Source organism: Miscanthus floridulus, chromosome 10, assembly GCF_019320115.1.
Source record: "Miscanthus floridulus cultivar M001 chromosome 10, ASM1932011v1, whole genome shotgun sequence".
NCBI classification, from domain to species: Eukaryota; Viridiplantae; Streptophyta; class Magnoliopsida; order Poales; family Poaceae; genus Miscanthus; species Miscanthus floridulus.
In genome coordinates this window covers 107598720-107617281 of record NC_089589.1, presented here as the reverse complement: position 1 = coordinate 107617281, position 18562 = coordinate 107598720, and the positions used below count along the sequence as shown (strand labels likewise).

Here is an 18562-nt window from a genome sequence, read left to right as displayed (position 1 = left end):
AGAAAGTTACCCTTTTTCCTCTATATAAGAGAGTCGGACCTAGGCAGGTGAGCCATTAATTAATAATTTATATATAAAAAGAAAATTCTAAAGTGCAAGAACGCTCCTCAAAACTTTCTACACGAATACTACACAGTTTATGCCAAGCTACTCTCTTTGTTCATATCCATGCAAATACCCAACTTTGGGATATGCATGAGGAACAAGCCAATCAATTTCCCATACTAAGCGACATCTCCACTGCTGCATAGAAGGTAAAGTTTCTCTAACCCAAATTCGTCATTATGATCGCCTCCCCAGACATCTCCACTTCGCATAGGAGGTAAAGCGATTTAAACACGCAATCTCTAACCCAAATTCGTAAATCTTAACTATTAAGAAATCCCGAAAAACTACTACTAATATGACGAAAACACCTAGATCGCCTCACCAGTAATCACCGTCCCTCACTTGCACCTCAATGGGTCATTCATCCGAACGTGAGGCCACACAGAGATAAAAAGAGACAGGGATAGAAACGTCCATAGACTCTCTGAAGAGAGAAGGGAGGAGAGAGAGAGCAAAGGAACGCAGAGGTAAAAAGAGACAGGGACAGAAACGTCCATAGACTCTTTGAAGAGAGAGAAGGGAGGAGAGAGAGAGCAAAGGAAAGAGTCCAAGACATGTAATGCACCACACTACTATTTTGTCAGAAATGCATATTCTTTATCTAGTAAAGAGATAGGGACAAAAACGTCGATAGGCTCTCTGAGGAGAGAGAAGAGAGATGAGGGACGAGAGAGAAAAAAAAAACTCCAACACCACCAGGCACGCCCCCCTCTCTCTCTCTTTCCATCTCCTTCCCGTCCAAGCCGCCGCCTCCTGCCCTCCTCCTAAAATTTCCGTCTCCTCCGTGATTTCTCCAACCCCCATCCGATTCTCCGCGACCGCTTCCTTGGCCCCCGCCACCCAGCTTCGTCAAGATTCTGGAACCCGCCGTCGCGATCTCGCATTATTAAGGTATATACCAGAGTACTAGTCTGCTGCTGCTAGTAAAAATTCTGCGCTGCTACTAGTAATTTCGTTCCGTTTTTATTTACTGCCGGATCGTCGATCGGATTAGATCGGTTAGTTCGTCGCTTCTGTCGGTATCCTTTGACTGGTTCGTCGAAAGGTCAGGTTTTTCAATCTGGGGGTGCCTCGTTTCATCTTCCTAACGGGCGGATTGCGAGTGATCGGGGCCGGGGATGGGGTTTTCTTGGGTTTTGCGAACCTTGAACCGCGTTGTGGTGTCAGATTACACCGCAGCGGGTAGGTTCCCCGAGCTCGATTCTGCTGCATTCGGCGGCGTTTTGGTGGACTCCGGTGCTAGAATTGCGGATTCTTTTTATTTCCTCCTCCCTGCTCTGCTAGTGTTACAGTTTTTGGTTATCTGTATGTATGAACTGCCTGGAGTGTACTTGTGGGCGTTTTCTTTTCCCCCTTTGCTGGATTGCCAAAATTCAGTCTAGATACCGCGATTATTGGACAGTTTGGATTTAACTTACACGAGCATGCCCGGATCACAGCGATTCGACTTCTATTTAGTTTGTTGAGATCTTGCTGTCTTGTGTAAAGCTATTTGTTCTGTTCCCGTGTGGAGCCTTTGCCTCCCCGCTTTTCTGCTGGTGCATTGTCTGTTCCAAGTATCCAGAAAGATAGTGCTTTTGTTTATGTCTGTTTCATTCATCGGAATTTCGTGATCTCGGATTGCAACATTGGATGGGTTGTGTTGCAGGGACAGTGAAGGAACCTGCATTGTGTGGATTGATTCGGCACCAGGCGTCAGCTGCTGCCTAGTGTTCGGCTGATCATCATGGGGGAATCACAGAATAGCCAGGATGCTTCCAGGTTCAGAGCTTTGGGCAACGGTGTCTCCGGTGCTGGGCAGGGGAGTGCTGGTGACAGGGAGCTTCACAATGGGACCATTGCTTCTCAGGCTGCCTGGGCTTATCCGAATGGTGGAAGATCATTGGATTCTAAGTTTGGGTTGTATGACACGAGCTTTGGAAGCAATCAGCATTTTGGTTTCTCTCACAGTGGTAATCTGTATGATGAGCAGTCCTTGTCCTTTGCTTTTGAGGGCATGAGTTTCAGTTCCCGCACACCTGATGTGCCTACCAGTCATCACAATGTGCCGCTGACAAATGGACACTATCCATCTGGACGTGTGGATGGTACTCTGAACCAGCAGCATGCACCTGCAACACTCCAAGATGATGATTCTCTGCGTCTACAGTTCAGTGTGCAACATGCCATGCAGCACACTGATGTTGAACACCAAGAACAATCTCACAGATTTCCACCGCAACTGGGGAAATTTTCAAGAAGCTCTGGGCTGCACAGTTTTGATAGCAATCTGGGTGTTCCTTGCCACCCATCAACTGCATCAGAACCCTTCCAACAAATGTGGCAATCTCAAATGTACACACCCCATGATCAGAATCAGAATGTTGGCTCAAACTTCATGTGGCAGCAAAATATGGGTGTACAACCATACTCTATTATGCAACCGAATTATGTCTGTCCACAATTGCAACAAGTTCCTGGGTTTGGTGCTTCTCGACATAGGAGCAATGAGCAGTATGCAGTTTCCCCCCCTGCAAAGGGCCCATCCTCATCATACCTTGGAACACCAAATGTTCATTGGCTGGAAAATGGGTATTCTTACCTAAACGGTGCTGCTTTTCAGAAAAGAAGAAATAGCGGAGGTCTGAATAATACATTTGCAGACAGCTTCCCAAGTACATCTTACACTGGCAGTTCATGTGGCAGTGGCGATTTTCGCCATTTTCAACGGGCTGAAAAGGTTTTCAATCCATATGGACCGCATCACCAGCAAGCTGATAATCTCGCTCATCCATATGGCTTAGGTTTCTCACACCATCAAATATCTGATAAACTCAACACAGCAAGTTACCCGGAAAGGATCCTAATGAGGCCTGACGTTGGAAATTCAGTAAAAGATTTTGATTTATCTCCTTATGCTCACTTGCTGAAGTTCTTGTCCTCAAAATCTGATACATATAAATCTATTGACGAAGTGATGGGAAGAGTATGCATCCTGTCAAAGGATAAAGACGCCTGTCGCTTTCTGCAAAAAGTATTGACAGAAGGCACTCAAGAGGACATTGATAAAATATTTTCTGAAATAATTGACAATGTTGGTGATCTTATGGTGGATCCAACTGCTCACTATTTAGTGCAGAAGATTCTTGAAGTGTGCACCGATGACCAAAGGACACACTTGATTCGTGAAATCACTAAAGCACCAATAACGCTTCATAAAGCTTCTTGCAATATGCATGGGTATGAACACAATAATCTTTACTGTTTTATCATCCATATTTGTTGCTTTTTGGCTCTGATCTTCTAGCGAAAAATTTCAGGACTCGTGTAGTGCAGAAGGTTATAGATACCATGAATACCTCTGATCAAGTGTCAATGGTGGTGTCCACCTTAAATACTGGAATAATGCGTTTCATGACGGATTCTTATGGGAGTCATGTTGCGCTCCATTGCCTGCAGAAATTGTTACCTGACCACAAGGCAGTAAGTTATTATATTCATGTGTTTTTGTGTGTTTTCAGCAGTACTTTTTTTTTTTGAAAGAGTGTTTTCAGCAGTACTTGTACATGTACATGTTGGTTGTATTAAACTTTTGTGCAGAAAAATACTTTTTATACTAGAAAACGATCTCTATATTCAGTTTGTTTGCTACACTATAGAATATGTAGCCCACAACTGTATTTCTAGCAGAGAAAATACTAGTTTCCTTGAACACTTTGTATATATGACTGCCCAAAGAAGCGTGTCACAATTCATCAGTCCGCATTTTAACACGCACTGTGTAACTGTTGCAGTTCCTTCTTGAGGCTGCTGCATCACGCTATCTTCAACTAGCAAAAGATCGTCATGGCTGTTGTGTCCTCCAGAAATGTATTGAGCATTCAAGTGATGGACAGAGAAACAACTTGTTGTGCAAGATTACATCCAGTGCCCTGGCACTTTCAGAAGACCAGTATGGGTATGCTCGTCCTCTTTTGCTCTATCCATCTTAGCAGATATCCTGATCTAATATGAATGACACTACTGTTATGCCTTTGCATAATACACTATTCAATCTTAGCAGAGATCCTCATATAATATGAATGACATTGCTGTTATTATGCCTTTGCATAATACTCTTGCAGGAACTATGTTATTCAGTTTATTCTGGCCCTCAATATTGAATGGGCAACAACCAGAATAGTGGATGAGCTGGCAGGTCACTTTGGAAATCTATCCGTGCAGAAGTGTGGTTCCCATGTTGTGGAGCATTGCCTGAAGCTAGCACCACGGCTGCTCTGTGATACAATCATCGACGAACTCATGCAAGATCCTAAATTGCTCCATATCATTCTTGATCAGTATGGGAACTTTGTGATTCAGACAGCACTTAAACAGTGCCAGGTAAAGATACTACTTAATCCTCGGCCAAAAGAGTTCCATGTGCAACCAATTAATGGTTTTTTAATGTTGGCAGGGTAAACAGCATGCTGCTTTTGTTGAAACTATCAGACCGCACACTGCAGTACTGCAAAGTAACATGTATGGGAAGAGGGTTCTCTCAAGGACATGCTTGAAGAACAAGCACTGCCGATTTGGCTTCTATTAACCTAACATTTTTGGCGAACATGTCTCCAGAGACAGCAGACAGAACCATTGTACAATTCTGTGATAACTTGCAGATCTTACAGATAGGGTGTATCTTCGCAAAAGGAAAAAGGATCTTTTCTTTCCAGGGAAATTTTGGTTCGGGGAAGCATTTGTCTTGGCCACTTTAGTGTAATTTCGTATGTAGAATCAGTATAGTTTCATCTGGGTGTGATGATGGTGATTTACATTGCCGGCATCGTTATCAGTCATGTAGTTTATTGTACCTGTCAAACTGTAATAGCAGTAACATCGTGTAATGTGTTAGGGGTGTCTGGTTGCCCCTCCTAAATTTTAGTCGTTGTCTCATCGGATGTTTGGACACATACATAGAGTATTAAATATAGACTAATTATGAAATTAATTACATAGTTTGCGACTAATTTGCGAGACGAATCTCTTAAGCCTAATTAGTCCATAATTTGATAATGTTTTGCTACAGTATCATGTGCTAATGACGGATTAATTAGTCTTAAAAATTTTGTCTCATGGAGTACTGACGGATTATGTAATTTGTTTTTTTATTAATATCCGAACATCCCATGTAATATTCTCCCGACACACCTCCTAAATTTGAGTAGCTGGATCCAAACACGCTCTTAGTTGTATGGTAAAACCTGAAGTGGCACAATATAGTCTGGTCTTTTGTCTTCTAGAAATTGAATTGAAACAGTTGTTTAACACTGCTTTGGGGCCACCGGCCAAAGTTTGACCAACGTGTAAGGTTTTTTAGCATGTCATTTGCACTTAGATAGTTTCTCTTAAGTAGTTTGCACTGCTGCTGTGTTTTGTAATAATTTTTTTTATACATATTTGGGCTTTTCATACACAAAAAAGAAAATTATAACGTGGTGAGAACAATGTTGCCTTTGCTGAAGTTATAGCTGTGTTGGTTCTTACAATTGGCTTAGAACAATGTTGTGTTCCAATATGGAGTACCTATATATTCCAATAAGGCTCCCATGAGGAAAATTCAGCTATATACCATTCTATCATAACGATTTTCCTCCAGTTTGAAGCACAATTAGGGAACCCACTATTTTCCTCTGGAGCACAATTAGGGAACCCACAATTTTCCTCCAGTTTGGAGCACAATTAGGGAATTTCGACAAGGCTCCTCTCAATCAAATGGTGAATTTAAAACCAAGACAGCCAACTCAGAACCAACACAAGCATGGAAAAATGTACTCCCCAGCAGCCTAAGCCTAAGAACTCCTCCAGCACAGCCTAAGAATCAACAAGGAGCCCAGCTGCCTAAGAATCAACAAGGGGCCCATGATCAGCACAAGTTGAATTACCAAGGAAGCATATAATAGGCAAGTTGAATTCAGAACAGCACAAGTTGAATTCAGAAGGTAGCATATTAGGAACGAAACGGGTACAAATACTTTGTTTCAATTGAGAATCCAAGTTCCACAAATAAAGTGCTCTGCTATCTTAAACATATCAGGTTACAAGAGCATGGAAGTTTCCAATTGGGCAGCTATGATGATTCAAGAAAAACATCAAACTCAAACTACACCTAGAACCTGCCTCGCCCTCTAAAACCACCACGACCTCCACCCCGACCTCTGCCACCACCCCTTGGTGGTCCTCTGCCGCCACGGAAAGAACCACCGCCACGGCCTCGGCCACCACCCCTTCCACCACGGCCGCCACCTCTAGGTCCTCCTTGAGATTGTCCCCTGTTTGAAGCAAGCAAAAAAGGAGAAAGGATTAAATAACTCATGATGCTTGATATAATATAACTACTGAGATGTTAGAAACCTATGAGCCTCTTGTTTAGTTCCTATATTTTTTTCCTCAAATGACGCAGGAGTTGTGCGGCATTTCATTAATCATTAAGAGAGAAACGAGGTACAAACAAGGTGAGGCTAACAGCGCCAACCAAACACACCCCTAGGTTCACTACCTAGTTCATTAGAACTTGCCACACAATTAGTATTTGAATGATTTCTTAACAGCGAGGTAAGAAGGTACAACAACAACAACAACAAAGCCTGTCAGTCCCAAGCAAGTTGGGGTAGGCTAGAGTTGAAACCCACCAAGAAGGTAACAATTAGTATTTTAACAGAGAGGTTTGACATTTTTTCACGATTTCACACAATTCAAATAAGCTCAAACACAAATTGTTTGAAGTAGTAGGTGTGAGCTTATCAATTAACTATCAAGTACAAAAATAAAAAAAGTTATCAAACGAATGAGGCATCTTGGTTCCATTTTTCACAAAACAGCAAGCAAACAATGCAGGAGAAAAAAGAGATATCTAGATCGGCTCATACTTTGGTTGCGGCAGGAAGCGCGAGAGAGGCAGCAATTTCATTGGGTCGATGTAGAACTTGTCGCCTTCCTTGTATGCTGTTGCAATGATCCCATCCATCATCTTCACAGAGAAATACTACACAAACCAAAAAAATAATAATAATATTCACGACAACAGTAGTTGCATAGCTAAAGGAGTAATTTCAAAGTACCCTTAATAAGAGTTGCCTTACTAAATAACACATCAGAACAAGTACCCCAGGAACGAGAGCAGGGACCAACGCTAATTTAAAAAAGAACACCATGCTCCAAAGTGGCATTTTAAGGTTCAATTGTGACAACATATCCCAAAATCTTGGTGCAATGCAAGTACGAAAAAGACCTCTACTACAAGACTAAAATCTGCAAAATCACGCATCAAATCCTCATCCTCACTAAACTAAATAATCAGTGCTCTCTAAGCAACACACCTTCAACAAGCTATGCCAACACTATTGCTCTTGCCACACTAGAAATTCGCAACAACCTCAACTCAAGTTCCCATGAGAACATAAAAAAAGGTACTTTTTTGTTTTTATCCTTGAGATGTTCAGAGAGATTAGGGAGGCCGGGGTGGCGGCGAAGATAGATGCTCACGGATTCGTTGATGGGGCCGAAGATCTCCTCGACCTTGCCGATCTGGGTCTTGTTCTGCAGATAGATAGGCGCGTTGAAGTAGGGCACCTTCTCGTTGGTGAGCTTCGTCACCGCCTCCCCCTCGCAGGCGTGCAGGAACGTCGACACCTCTGCGCGCGCAAGACAGAAATCCGGTCAGAAAATATCACCCCAGCAAAGGACTGAGTACTCTCACGGGAGTAGAGGTGGCACCGACCGACGACCTCCGCGGGTGGGCCCTCGTCGCGGAACCCGCCGCCGAACCGGCCCCCGCCGCCACCGCGGTCTCTACCGCCGAACCGACCCCCGCCGAAGCCCCGGCCTCCGCCGCCGCCGAACCGGCCCCCGCCGCCGCGACCTCTCGGTGGCCGCATGGCGCGAGCGGTGCTCTTGGGCTCGAGGAGAGAGCTGGGGTGAGAGGGATGCGGAGGAGGGCCTTGGCGGCGCGGGAAGGGAGGGAGGCGGCGGAAGGAAGGGATGGGGCTTAGAGGCAGGGTTTATTAGGGTTTTAGCGCGGCGGGTGCGGGGCTATTGTTGTGGTGGGTTCGGAGGATGACAGGTGGGCCCGAGATGGTTTAGTGAGGGATGGCCGTTGGATCGGTGTTCGGGCGGGACAGGATCAGTGGACGGTGATGTGGAAGCCCGGCAGAGTTTTTTTTTTAAGTAATCAGACAGAGTTGTTCTTGTCGTTGTTGTCACTTGTCCTCCACGATCGCGTAAGACAGGGACAAATTACATGGTCTCCAAAACTTAGCTTGCAAATGCCCCTCTCTAATTTGCAAATAATTGATATTTTAGACAATGACATGGTCTCCAGCCCTATTCGCTTCAACTCATCGGTCTCAGTGTTGTTCTCTCACAATAAATGAGCGAACAATAATTTTCAGCTACCTTTTTAGCAAAATGAATAGGACCGCTTTGACCATTATTTCTGTTGGAATATAAATGAACATTCTAAAAGACTTATACTTTTATGAAAGCATTTTTCCTAAAATTATCTATGCATACGGTCTTAAAATTTCCAAACGAAAGCATCTTAAAAGGTTATTTTAACCTCAGTTTTAAGAAACAGTAATGCTCTCTACCGATGGTCTATCCGACCGGACATGACAGAACCGCCAGCACCCACGCCTTGCGCCTCACGTGCCCCACCCGTGCCTCGTGCCTCGCGCTGCTCACGCCTCGCCTCGCCCATGCCTCACGCTACGCACAGTCGAGGTTCGTGGACCGTCGATGACCTCTGCGTCAACGAGCCTCCATTGGACGGCGGTGAGTAGATGGGCACATGTTACAACCATATGTTTCATGCGTTTTAGATGTATGTTGCATATATTTTATTTGGATGTTGTAAAAGTAGATCTAGTGTTTGCATATGTTGCAATGTCTATACACATATGTTGCAAGTGTATGTTTTAGGTGTTTTCAAACGTATGTTGTAAGTGGATTATCTGGATGTTGCATATGTTACAATGGCTATAAACGTATGTGGTAAGTGTATGTTTCAATTGTTTCATCTGTTTTAGATATATGTTCTAAGTGTTTTAGTTGGGTGTTGCATATGTTTCAGTGGCTATATACATATGTTGCAAGCGTCTATTCAAAATGTTTCATATCTTTCAGACGTATGTTGCAAGTCTTTTATCTAGATGTTGCATATGTTGCAGTTGCTATACACATGTTGTAAGCGTATGTCGCAAATGTTTCACCTTTTTCAGACGTATATTATAGAAGTGCTTCATGTTGCAACATTAGCAGACGCAGGAAACAGGCGCATGCGAAGGCGGTCCCCGCGAGCGCTATGGTCCCCACCTACATGAGCATCAGCAGGCACGAGGCGCACAACTACATGTGTAGGCGCACTAGCATGCGAGAGCGGGTGTGCAGGCGTAGTAGTTGCATGCGGGACGTGTAGGCGCAGAGTTGCAAGTGGGGCAGGCTTTTTTTTAAAAAAAAGGCATGATAGGCTTAGCAACGTGCGGGCAGACGGGTTGTGCGTAGTAGGCGGGGCGGTCGCGGGCGTCCGTCCGACCGAACATCCGGGCGCTAACGACGCCTTTAAGAAAAAGACTCGAACCTTGTCCAAAACACTATTAATTATCTGCAAAACTAGAAAGAGTATAGTTCATTTTAGCCTTGTTTGAAGTCAAACTTCTTCAATTTTGATAAATTTTTAGAAAACTATATTACCATCTAAAAGATATCAATTAAATACAATATCAAAATATAATTTATAGCGGATTTAACGAAGGTAGTTTGATGATATTAGTGCATCTTTTTGGTCAAATCAAAGTCAATGATATTGAAGTGATATGGAATACGGAAACGATGGGAGTAGATAAGGGTAGTCTCAGTGAGAGTTTCATATGCATTTAATAGCCTGTCACATCGTGAAACTAGAAGTATACCCTGCGCGTTGTTGCGGGATACTCTTAGAAATATTTTGTATGTGGCACCTTGTGCAGTGCAACATTATTTTCTTAGACATAAAATTGTTGCATTATGGAAGAATATAATAACAAATATTATGATATCCATATGCCATGTATTGATATATATTGAAAATTGTAATTATACTTAAAATAAGTTTGCACTTAGTGGGAATCGATTGGTAGCCTCTAGTGAAATAGTATAAATTGCACAGTTCAATAGAAAGCAGAAAGTTACGCGATAAGAATCTGCAAGGAAAAGATTGTCACCTATATGAATAGTTTGAGGTAATTAGAGTAAGGCAGTAAGCAGCACGGACACAAACATCATAATATTAGTAAACTTGTGCTTAGTAGAATAAATAATACGGAACAATTCGCTGCATGCTACACCCAATTCTGACGATCTGCCAGCTAGCCTACGGTGATAATCAAGAGGGAAGCAAGTCAGAGTCAGTCTACTCCCCCCGTCTCGCCTGTCTCTATTCTCTATTGCTGGTCGTGAAATTTTCGCATTTTGGTCTATTTTGAAAATATTTTTTACAAAAAGACCTATGCCAAAACGTATGAGGGTCATGACCTATGGCGCCGAGACGTTATTTCGGCTTGCCGCAATCCCGCAACAGGCTAGGCAGCGAGCATGCACTGCCTCCGGTAGCATCGTCTCTGCCGCTCTAAATGGTCTCCCGGCACCCGCAGACGAACATGCCATGTCTCCATCACTAGTGGAATGAAACCGATCGAGCTGCATGCATGCTTCTCTGATCTCATGGATCGTGATGCGTAGGGTGGGGTTCTGACCGAACCTTGGCGTTGAGTCGGGTCGCGCCGAGGTTAGCGTCTCGGCGTCATCTGATCGCACGCCGAGCTATTGGGCCACGAAGCGTTGTTGGGCCGTCTGGACCGCGCGCCGGATGGTGGCAATAGCTCGGTGTGACTCCCCACAGCGCCGAATTTAGGCATGTGGCGTTGGCTGACACGACGCCGACGTAGTGGGCCCCATGCGCCACCGTGTCGCCGTCGACCGGGGTCGTCCATGACGTGGTAAGACCTTGGCGTCGTGTCAGTCGACACCGACCCTCATACCTTGGCGTCATGTTCTAAGACGCCTAAAAATGGTCTATTTTCAGCAAACGTTTTGGCATAGGTTTTTTTGTAAAAATGTTTTCAAAAGGGACCAAAATACAAAATTTTCACATTGCTGGTCTCCATTTCTTGGACCTTCGAGCATGTTTCTTCTGCTCGTGCAGCTCCTTCTGGTCTTCGTCGCCACTGGTGATTTGGTGAGCGGCGAGCAGCTACAGGCGGCAGGGGAAGACGCCCCACTCACCATGGCTGCAAAGCATGCGCGTACCGCGCCATGGCCTTGAGATCGATGGATGCTTCCTTTGCCACTGACAGGCCGAGGCAGCATCATATGGAGGGCTCAGTTGCGAGTGCTACTTTCTCGAGGAGTGGCGTGGGGATGAGATGCCACACAACTATGCAAGTGGTATATATATGAACCTTGTGGAAAATGAAGAGACGCAACTTCTTGTATTCTTGGTTAGAACAATATACACACTACAATGGTTCTAAAGCATTTCAATCACTGCGGATGGGAGAGGAAGAGACAGGGGATGACAGTTTCTTAGACCTTAAATATATCAATCAATTGATTTGTTGGGCACGTGAATAGGTAGGACCGGAGACGATCGGACATCGCGCATGTAGGGTTGAGTGGATGGAAAAATTAGTGGCGTGATCACTGGAGGAGAACATGCGTGGCTCGAAGGAAGTGGCACTACTACACAAATGATTTTGCGCGACACCCTCCGGAGGCCACCGAGGCGGGCACCTATTTTTACCCGTCACGGTAAATGCCACGGTTTACCTAGACGGACATTTTTTATTTACCACGGCGGGCATTTTTGCCCGCCACGGTAAATTTACCGTGGCGGGCAAAAATGCCCGCCGATTTACCGTAGCGGGCGTCCTAAAATGCCCGCCACCTAAAATGTGGCCCAAACCGAGGCCCAATAGCCATCTCCAATATAAAAGGAGGGAGTTAGGGTTTCACTGAAACACATCACCCACATCCCTCGCACCATCGTCGCCGCCTCCCCCACTCTCTCTCTCTCTCATCGAGCACAAGGACGCTAATCCAACAAGCTATAGAGATAAGTTGTCTTGAGGTTGGCCAGCACCCGTAGGATGGTGTCCACGATGACAGGGTCCGCGCCCAGCAGCCTCTGCAGCTGCGCCTCGACCGACCCCGACGCGCCAGAGCCGAAGACGTCGCCGACGAACCTGTACACCTGAGCGAAGTGCAGGTCGTCCGGAGACAACGGGAGCTGAACCGTCGTGACGTCCGGCGCCGAGGCACCATCAGCAGCAGCGCACCAGGCCGGCGGGCAGCCGGCAGAATTGTTGCGAGGGTGCGACGCCGCCAGGAGGCCCAGCTTCTTCTCCGCTCTGAGGAAGTGCTTCTAGGCGTGGCTGCGTATCTGTGTGGCCGTCTTGGTGGCGACGAACGCCTGCACCCTCTTCCAGTCGCGTCCGTCTTGGTGGCGACGAACGCCTGCGTATCTGCGTATCCAGACGGCGGATCGAGGGCGCGCGGGGCGACGGCGACGGCTGGGCCCTCCTCCTCCCCCACGAATCCTCCATGAACGACGACGGCGCGGGGCTAGGGTTTCAAATCCAGTGAGTTCATCTCCCTCTTTCTCTCCATCTCCATCTACCTCACTCTTCCCTCTTCCTCTCTCCAGATCCGGCGACGGCGACCTCTTCCTCCACGGATCCGGCGGCGGCGACCTCCTCCCCCACGGATCTGGCGGCTGCACCCTCCTCCTCCGTGGATCTGGCGGTGGAGCGACCGGATCCGGCGGTGGATCTCCACCACGGCCATGACGCCGAGATCCACCACGGCCACGACGCTGGGACCTCCACCACGACGGGCGACTGGCGAGGTGGTGGCGGCCGTGGGAAGCCCGGATCCGTCACCGGTGGGCTCGCCAGTGGGCTCGAGAACGGGCTCGTCGGCGGGCTCCTGGTTTTTTTGTTTTTTTAAATGATTAACCGTAGCGGGCATCCTAACGTGCCCGCCGTGGTAAAAGTATATTTACCGCGGCGGACACGTTACACCGCCCACCGCGGTTAAGCCACGATTTACCGTGGCCTCTAGGCCGCGGCGGACGGCTTTGCCCGCCGCGGAAAACCGAAAACGCCCGCCTCCAGTAAAGTTTGTGTAGTAGTGTGGATGACATGGCTTAAGGATATGCTAGAGAAATAAGACAGTGGAGTTTTGCTTTATAAGAGTATATGATATGATAGTTGTCTTTCTACGATTCTGTACTTGTAGCACGATTTGTATCTTCTCTTTATTTCTTTCAACTATAGCAGCTCACGCCCATTTTGGTTGACTCTAGTCTTCAGTCCTAACTTGTAAGCATCATCTGAGACTTAGACGTAAGCAAGCTTATGGGAGATTTATTTTTCATGGGTAGCATTAGCAAGGTTTTGACGTGGGTGGTGCCTTGGGGTTTAGCCGTTCGCCAATGCTACCATTAAGACGTCTAGAAGCTCGGATGCTTCGCTTCACTCACTGTCGCATGCGCTGCTCGCTTAAAAATACAAAAAATCAACTCATGCATGTCTCGCTCCGCTTCGCTCCTGCATGCGGCGCTCCCGCCTATGGCGTTCGACTTCCAGCCCTACCAGATGTGGCGCACAGCTGCACTTCCCTAGTTTCGGCGTGCGGTTGCCGGCGAGTCGCGGTGGCGCGGTGCCGGCCTTGCCAGGTGCGCAGCCGCCTACGAGTCGCAGCGCTCGGCTACCGGCCCTGCCAGGAGCGGCACGAGACCGCTGCCTCCCTACCCCGGTGCACGGCCACTACCTCCCTGCCCTGTCGTGCAGCCACCGCCGAGTGACTGCCTCCGAGCACCGCCGGACCGTTGCCTCCGGCGAACTCCACATACCAACGAGCCTCCATTCTCCCAAGCAGCAAGGAGATGTTTACGCTGAATCCGCATGTTGCAAGCGTTTGTTTCAAGTTTCTAATGTTTCAGAGGTATGTTGTAAGTGTTTCATACGATGTTGCACATGTTGCAATGGTTGTACATGTATGTTGCAAGCTCCTATTCTTAATGTTTCATATGTTTTTTTCCAACTATATTGCAAGTGTGTTTATCTGGATGTTGCTTATGTATTCACACATATGATGCAAGTGTTTTATCTGAATGTTGCGTATGTTTACAATGGTTTCAAGTGTTTTTAGGTGTTTTTGCAAGTGTTTTAGACGCATGTTTCAAATGTTTCATTTGTTTTCAGACGTATGTTGCAATTGTTGTATCTGGATGTTTTAAAACCAGATCGAGTGTTGCATCTCACTCATCATCTTTCTGTTGTCTCGTCTCGGTGTCAGGCGTGGGAAGGCGGAGGCGTGGCATGGGTGGGCCCCACGTGCTTGCAGGCGGGCGCAGCAGGTGAGATGTGGGTGGGCAGGCGTAAGACTCGGGACGACGAGTAGCGGCGCGGGCGTCCGGACAGGGGCTAACGTCCGGTCGTTCAAGCGCTAGCCACACCCTTAGCCTTTTAGGGGTTCATAGGTTGTTGCTACATAGCTAAATTACTAGTGTGGCTCGTTATTAAAAACTAGCAAATTTGCATGTGGGTTGCAACGGGAGAAACAACCTGTCATATATTAATGGAAACAACGACAGAAATAATACATATCTATTTATTTTTTAATAAAATTTCAAATCTATATATAATTTTTTTAAATGAACGACATCTATAATATAAGTTAATGTTTGTTGGGGGAACCATCCTTGACACGGCACCCGCCTCTGCCTCGCCAAGTGCAGGACCTGAACCGCTTTTCTTCCATAATACCTTTCGCTCAGGGAGCCGTACCCTCGCCTCAGAGGGCCTTCATAGCCCAACCCAACCACCGGCGGGACCCAGTCCCTGCCGTCGTCCCGATGAGCACAAGTGCTAAGGGGCCTTCAGTACCTTGACCGCTTGTGACCTTGTCGTAGCTTGGGACGAGGGTCACTTTGGCTATCCGTTTTGTAGTATTCCAGCGATCTACGAGGCAAGCAGGCGGTAGAAGGCCTTCGGAACCGTCCTGGAGGAACAGCCTAGAGGCGACGGAAAAGGGGAATCGCCCATGTGGAAACCCTAACGGCATCTAAGCAGGTCGTTGAGAATAGGGAGCGAAATGACCAGGGCGCCCTTAACCCCATGTAAGAGGGCCCGTCAACCCTGGTGTATTTGTAATTTCTTCATGTCCCCGTGTATGGCCTATAAATACCCATTGAGCACTTCGTATAGTGTTAAATGATGAATTAATGGACATTTACTCATGAATTTATTATGTAACTCTTCCGTGTTACCCTTGCCTTGCTTCACGTTCACTTCTCTTCCTATGGGACACCCTTGGCCTCCACCACGCTGATTCCCAGCGAAGGTTCAGAGGTAGAGCGAAGATTCCCAGTGAAGGTTCAGAGGTAGAGCGAGGCTCCCACAATATTGGCAATGATATGATAATGTCCTATTAAGCCTACGTCGAATTAAAATATCACCTTCACAACTTTTTTCTCTCGTCACAAAGCACAAAAATATTTAAATGTAAATATAACTTTAATTTTCATGCTATCCAATGTTGCTATAGTTAAATATCGAGCTCCCCGACTTTCTTTGAGAACCCATAAAATATATAATTCTAATCTCTGATTAAAATTGACAAGATGTTAATTGTTGACGTGTCAAGGTTGATTTGTTCGCCGATGATTATGACCAGAGACCTGTATCATTTTTTAACATAGCACCCTTCGTTGGGATTATATAGATAGATTTATTTAGACTGGATTAGTCAACAAACTGCATAAAATTTTAATTCACGGTTTGATTAGTTTGACCATTAGCTGAATTTAATAAGAATAAGTTTTGTTTTTAATCAGAACTATACCAAGAAATTGATGGTAGAAATAATTATTTCTTAGAAAAAGACCAATGGCTCAAAGACCAAAAATATCGTATTTATATTTATTTTTGATCTTTATAAGGAAATGAAAAAACCATCCCTCCAAAACAAAATGGCAGAAAAAATCGAGCTAAAAAATAGAAACGGAAAAACCAAGAGGGACAACAAAACCTTGAAATGTTATGTGCTACGGAAAAAGTGAACAATAACAAAACGAAAACAATAGAAAAAAACAAAACAAAAAAAAGGATTGGAAGTGCACATGGAGGGGGACACGAAAAGGGAAAAAAATCAGAATCGTGGACCCGTAGGACAGCGGATGCGAAAAAAAAGAAAGGACGGTAACACGGACACGCCGGGTAATAAAAAATACGGAACCGGTTAGGAAAAAATTATTACATATACGACAATTTTGGAATGGACTCCGTATCGCGTTAGATAAAGAGCTATTCTAATTCATATGAATACGTGTTATATATATAAGTCTGGATTGTCCAGTAGTCAGAGGGAGACGGACAAAAAAAAAGATAAAAAAAGGGTGAAAATTTTGCCTTTTATTATTACTAGCAAATATGTCCGTACGTTGCAACGGGAGAAAAAACTATCAAACATTTATGGAGAACGAAAATAGAAATTGTACATATTATTTATGTTTTGCCATTTGCAAAGTTTAAAGTTATTATAATTTATTTTGTGATAACCATGACATCAAAATATAAGTTAATATTGGCAACAATATGATAGTGTATTATTAAGACTGAATTAAAATACAATCTTGATAGAACTTTTTCTTCTATTGCAAAGTCCATAAATATTTATACAAAAATAAATTTTAATTTTAATTTTCATTCTATCCATGTGTTGCTATATTTCAAGTAAACAAATAGCCGGTTACAGGTGCCGTTATTGCCGGCTATAGCTATTTTGATCGGTACGTTGCTATTTGTTTACTTGTTTAGTTTAGTTGTTTTAGCCTGCTATAAATTGCTATACCCTGACTCTTAACCTCAAGATAGCCTTGCAACTAAATATCAATAGCTCGCTATTTATTGGTTATTACATTGCTATCGGATTCCCATGGCCTTTGAGGACCCATAAAAATCTATATTTTTTATTTTTAATTAAAGTCAACAAGGAGTTAGTTGCCAATATGTTAAAGATTAGTGTCAACTGGTGATTATGACCGGAAATCTCTCTTGATTATTCACATGATAGCCCTCATCGGTGATTGATGAGATACATTTATTTAGACTAGATTAGATAATAAGCTTGTCGGTGCAGAAAGTGACCAACTAGTAAATATTTATAGTTTTGCTGTACGTTGTGATCGGAGGTGGCCTAGCACATAATGACACATGATTTATACTGGTTCAGGCAACATGCCCTACGTCTAGTCGGGGTCGGTCGACGACTTTATTACTGAGCCCAGGTGTTCAAAGTCTGTAGTGGGGGTACAAACGAGAAGGAGGAAGAAGGTGAGATACAAGAGGTTCGGTTGGCTCCGACCGGAAGGGTCGCGGCCGGAACTGGGTGGTCCTGCGGTTGGGAGTGTTGATGTTGATCTAGTGAGTCTGGGCTTGAAGAAGTCGATCTCCATCTCCCCCTCGGGGGAAGGAGCGCATCCCCTTTTATAGATGAAGGGGATGGCTTTACAGGTGAGAGGGGGAGAGTACAGAGATTTCTAAGTCTTGCCGCCCACGGTGATGAGAACTGGATAATGGTTGAAGCCTCCCAATACTGTTGATGTCGCTGTAGGATGTCAGATATGCACGGGGGGGGGGGGGGGGGGGAGGTCGAGATATCTTCTTCAGGAAGGATGGACGTCGGTACCTGCAAAATACTTCTGGATGCCTAGTGGCATGTGAGGGGCTGTGCTATTTCACCAAATATGGCAAATCCTAGAGCTCATACCGCAATCGGTGTCCAGAGACATGCGGAGGGGGCTTACCATATGGGAGTTTCTAGCTACCCCTACAATACTTTGTGTCAGGGTGGCTGCAAAGCACTGCTTCGTGTAGGGTATGGTCCCTGGTACAGTAGTGTTGACTTATAAGCCATGCCTTGCCTTTCTCCACATGCCTTCTGGTTCTTTCCGAGCGGGCGTCCTCGGTCGGATGGTCCCTAGTCGGTTCTGGCGCGCCAGTCTAAGAAGAGCGGTGAGCAGGCTTCCCGCGAGCCCCGGTCACAGGGTCGGAGTCGAAGGCAGTCCTCGGATCAGGCTTTCCGAGTGGAGGCCATGTGGAGGCAGCCGGGGCCTGACGCTAGCGCTCTGACCAGAGAGGCTGTTCGGAGCTAGCCTGAGCCTGAGCTAGTGCTCCGGTCGGAGAGATGGGCTGAAGGCGGCCTGGGCCTGAAGCGAGTGCCCCGGTCTGTTGGTTTTAGACTTTCAGGCCGGTCTAGAAGAAAGAAAGGCCGTTTTTCTAGGCTGAGCCCTGGCATGGAGGCCGATCCCCGAGGGACCCCGGGTTTATGAACCCGACATGAGCCCCCAAGCCCTCGGGCGATTCGGGCAAAATCGTCCGGGGGATTTTTGTCTTGT

The 18562-nt window shown here is 45.8% G+C and overlaps 2 protein-coding genes across 2 annotated transcripts; one reads left to right on the top strand and one right to left on the bottom strand.

The window, feature by feature from the left end:
* The first annotated feature begins 817 nt into the window (after positions 1-817).
* On the top strand, positions 818-4999 carry LOC136485268 (putative pumilio homolog 8, chloroplastic). The gene is made up of 6 exons (XM_066482185.1): positions 818-999; positions 1757-3327; positions 3408-3570; positions 3882-4045; positions 4212-4470; positions 4544-4999. The coding sequence occupies exons 2-6, from the start codon at positions 1835-1837 to the stop codon at positions 4673-4675; spliced, it is 2211 nt and encodes a 736-aa protein (XP_066338282.1). The 5' UTR covers positions 818-999; positions 1757-1834; the 3' UTR covers positions 4676-4999.
* Positions 5000-6034: 1035 nt separating this feature from the next.
* LOC136485267 (putative H/ACA ribonucleoprotein complex subunit 1-like protein 1) lies at positions 6035-8115 on the bottom strand. The gene is made up of 4 exons (XM_066482184.1): positions 7847-8115; positions 7612-7760; positions 6996-7111; positions 6035-6398 (listed from the first exon to the last, which is right to left on the bottom strand). Exons 1-4 carry the CDS (start codon positions 8001-8003, stop codon positions 6236-6238), a joined length of 585 nt encoding a protein of 194 aa, XP_066338281.1. The 5' UTR covers positions 8004-8115; the 3' UTR covers positions 6035-6235.
* Between the last annotated feature and the right edge of the window lie 10447 nt (positions 8116-18562).

What these genes read in the sequence shown, in the direction of transcription:
- LOC136485268 (XM_066482185.1), top strand. Translation starts at nt 1,835, where the DNA reads ATGGGGGAATCACAGAATAGCCAGGATGCTTCCAGGTTCAGAGCTTTG. An exon ending in CTTTCAGAAGACCAGTATGG is followed by an intron (nt 4,046 to 4,211) that starts GTATGCTCGTCC and finishes ATACTCTTGCAG; the next exon opens with GAACTATGTTATTCAGTTTA. An exon ending in CAGCACTTAAACAGTGCCAG is followed by an intron (nt 4,471 to 4,543) that starts GTAAAGATACTA and finishes TAATGTTGGCAG; the next exon opens with GGTAAACAGCATGCTGCTTT.
- LOC136485267 (XM_066482184.1), bottom strand. Translation starts at nt 8,003, where the DNA reads ATGCGGCCACCGAGAGGTCGCGGCGGCGGGGGCCGGTTCGGCGGCGGC. An exon ending in TCGGCCCCATCAACGAATCC is followed by an intron (nt 7,112 to 7,611) that starts GTGAGCATCTAT and finishes TGGTTTGTGTAG; the next exon opens with TATTTCTCTGTGAAGATGAT. An exon ending in CGCTTCCTGCCGCAACCAAA is followed by an intron (nt 6,399 to 6,995) that starts GTATGAGCCGAT and finishes TGCTTCAAACAG; the next exon opens with GGGACAATCTCAAGGAGGAC.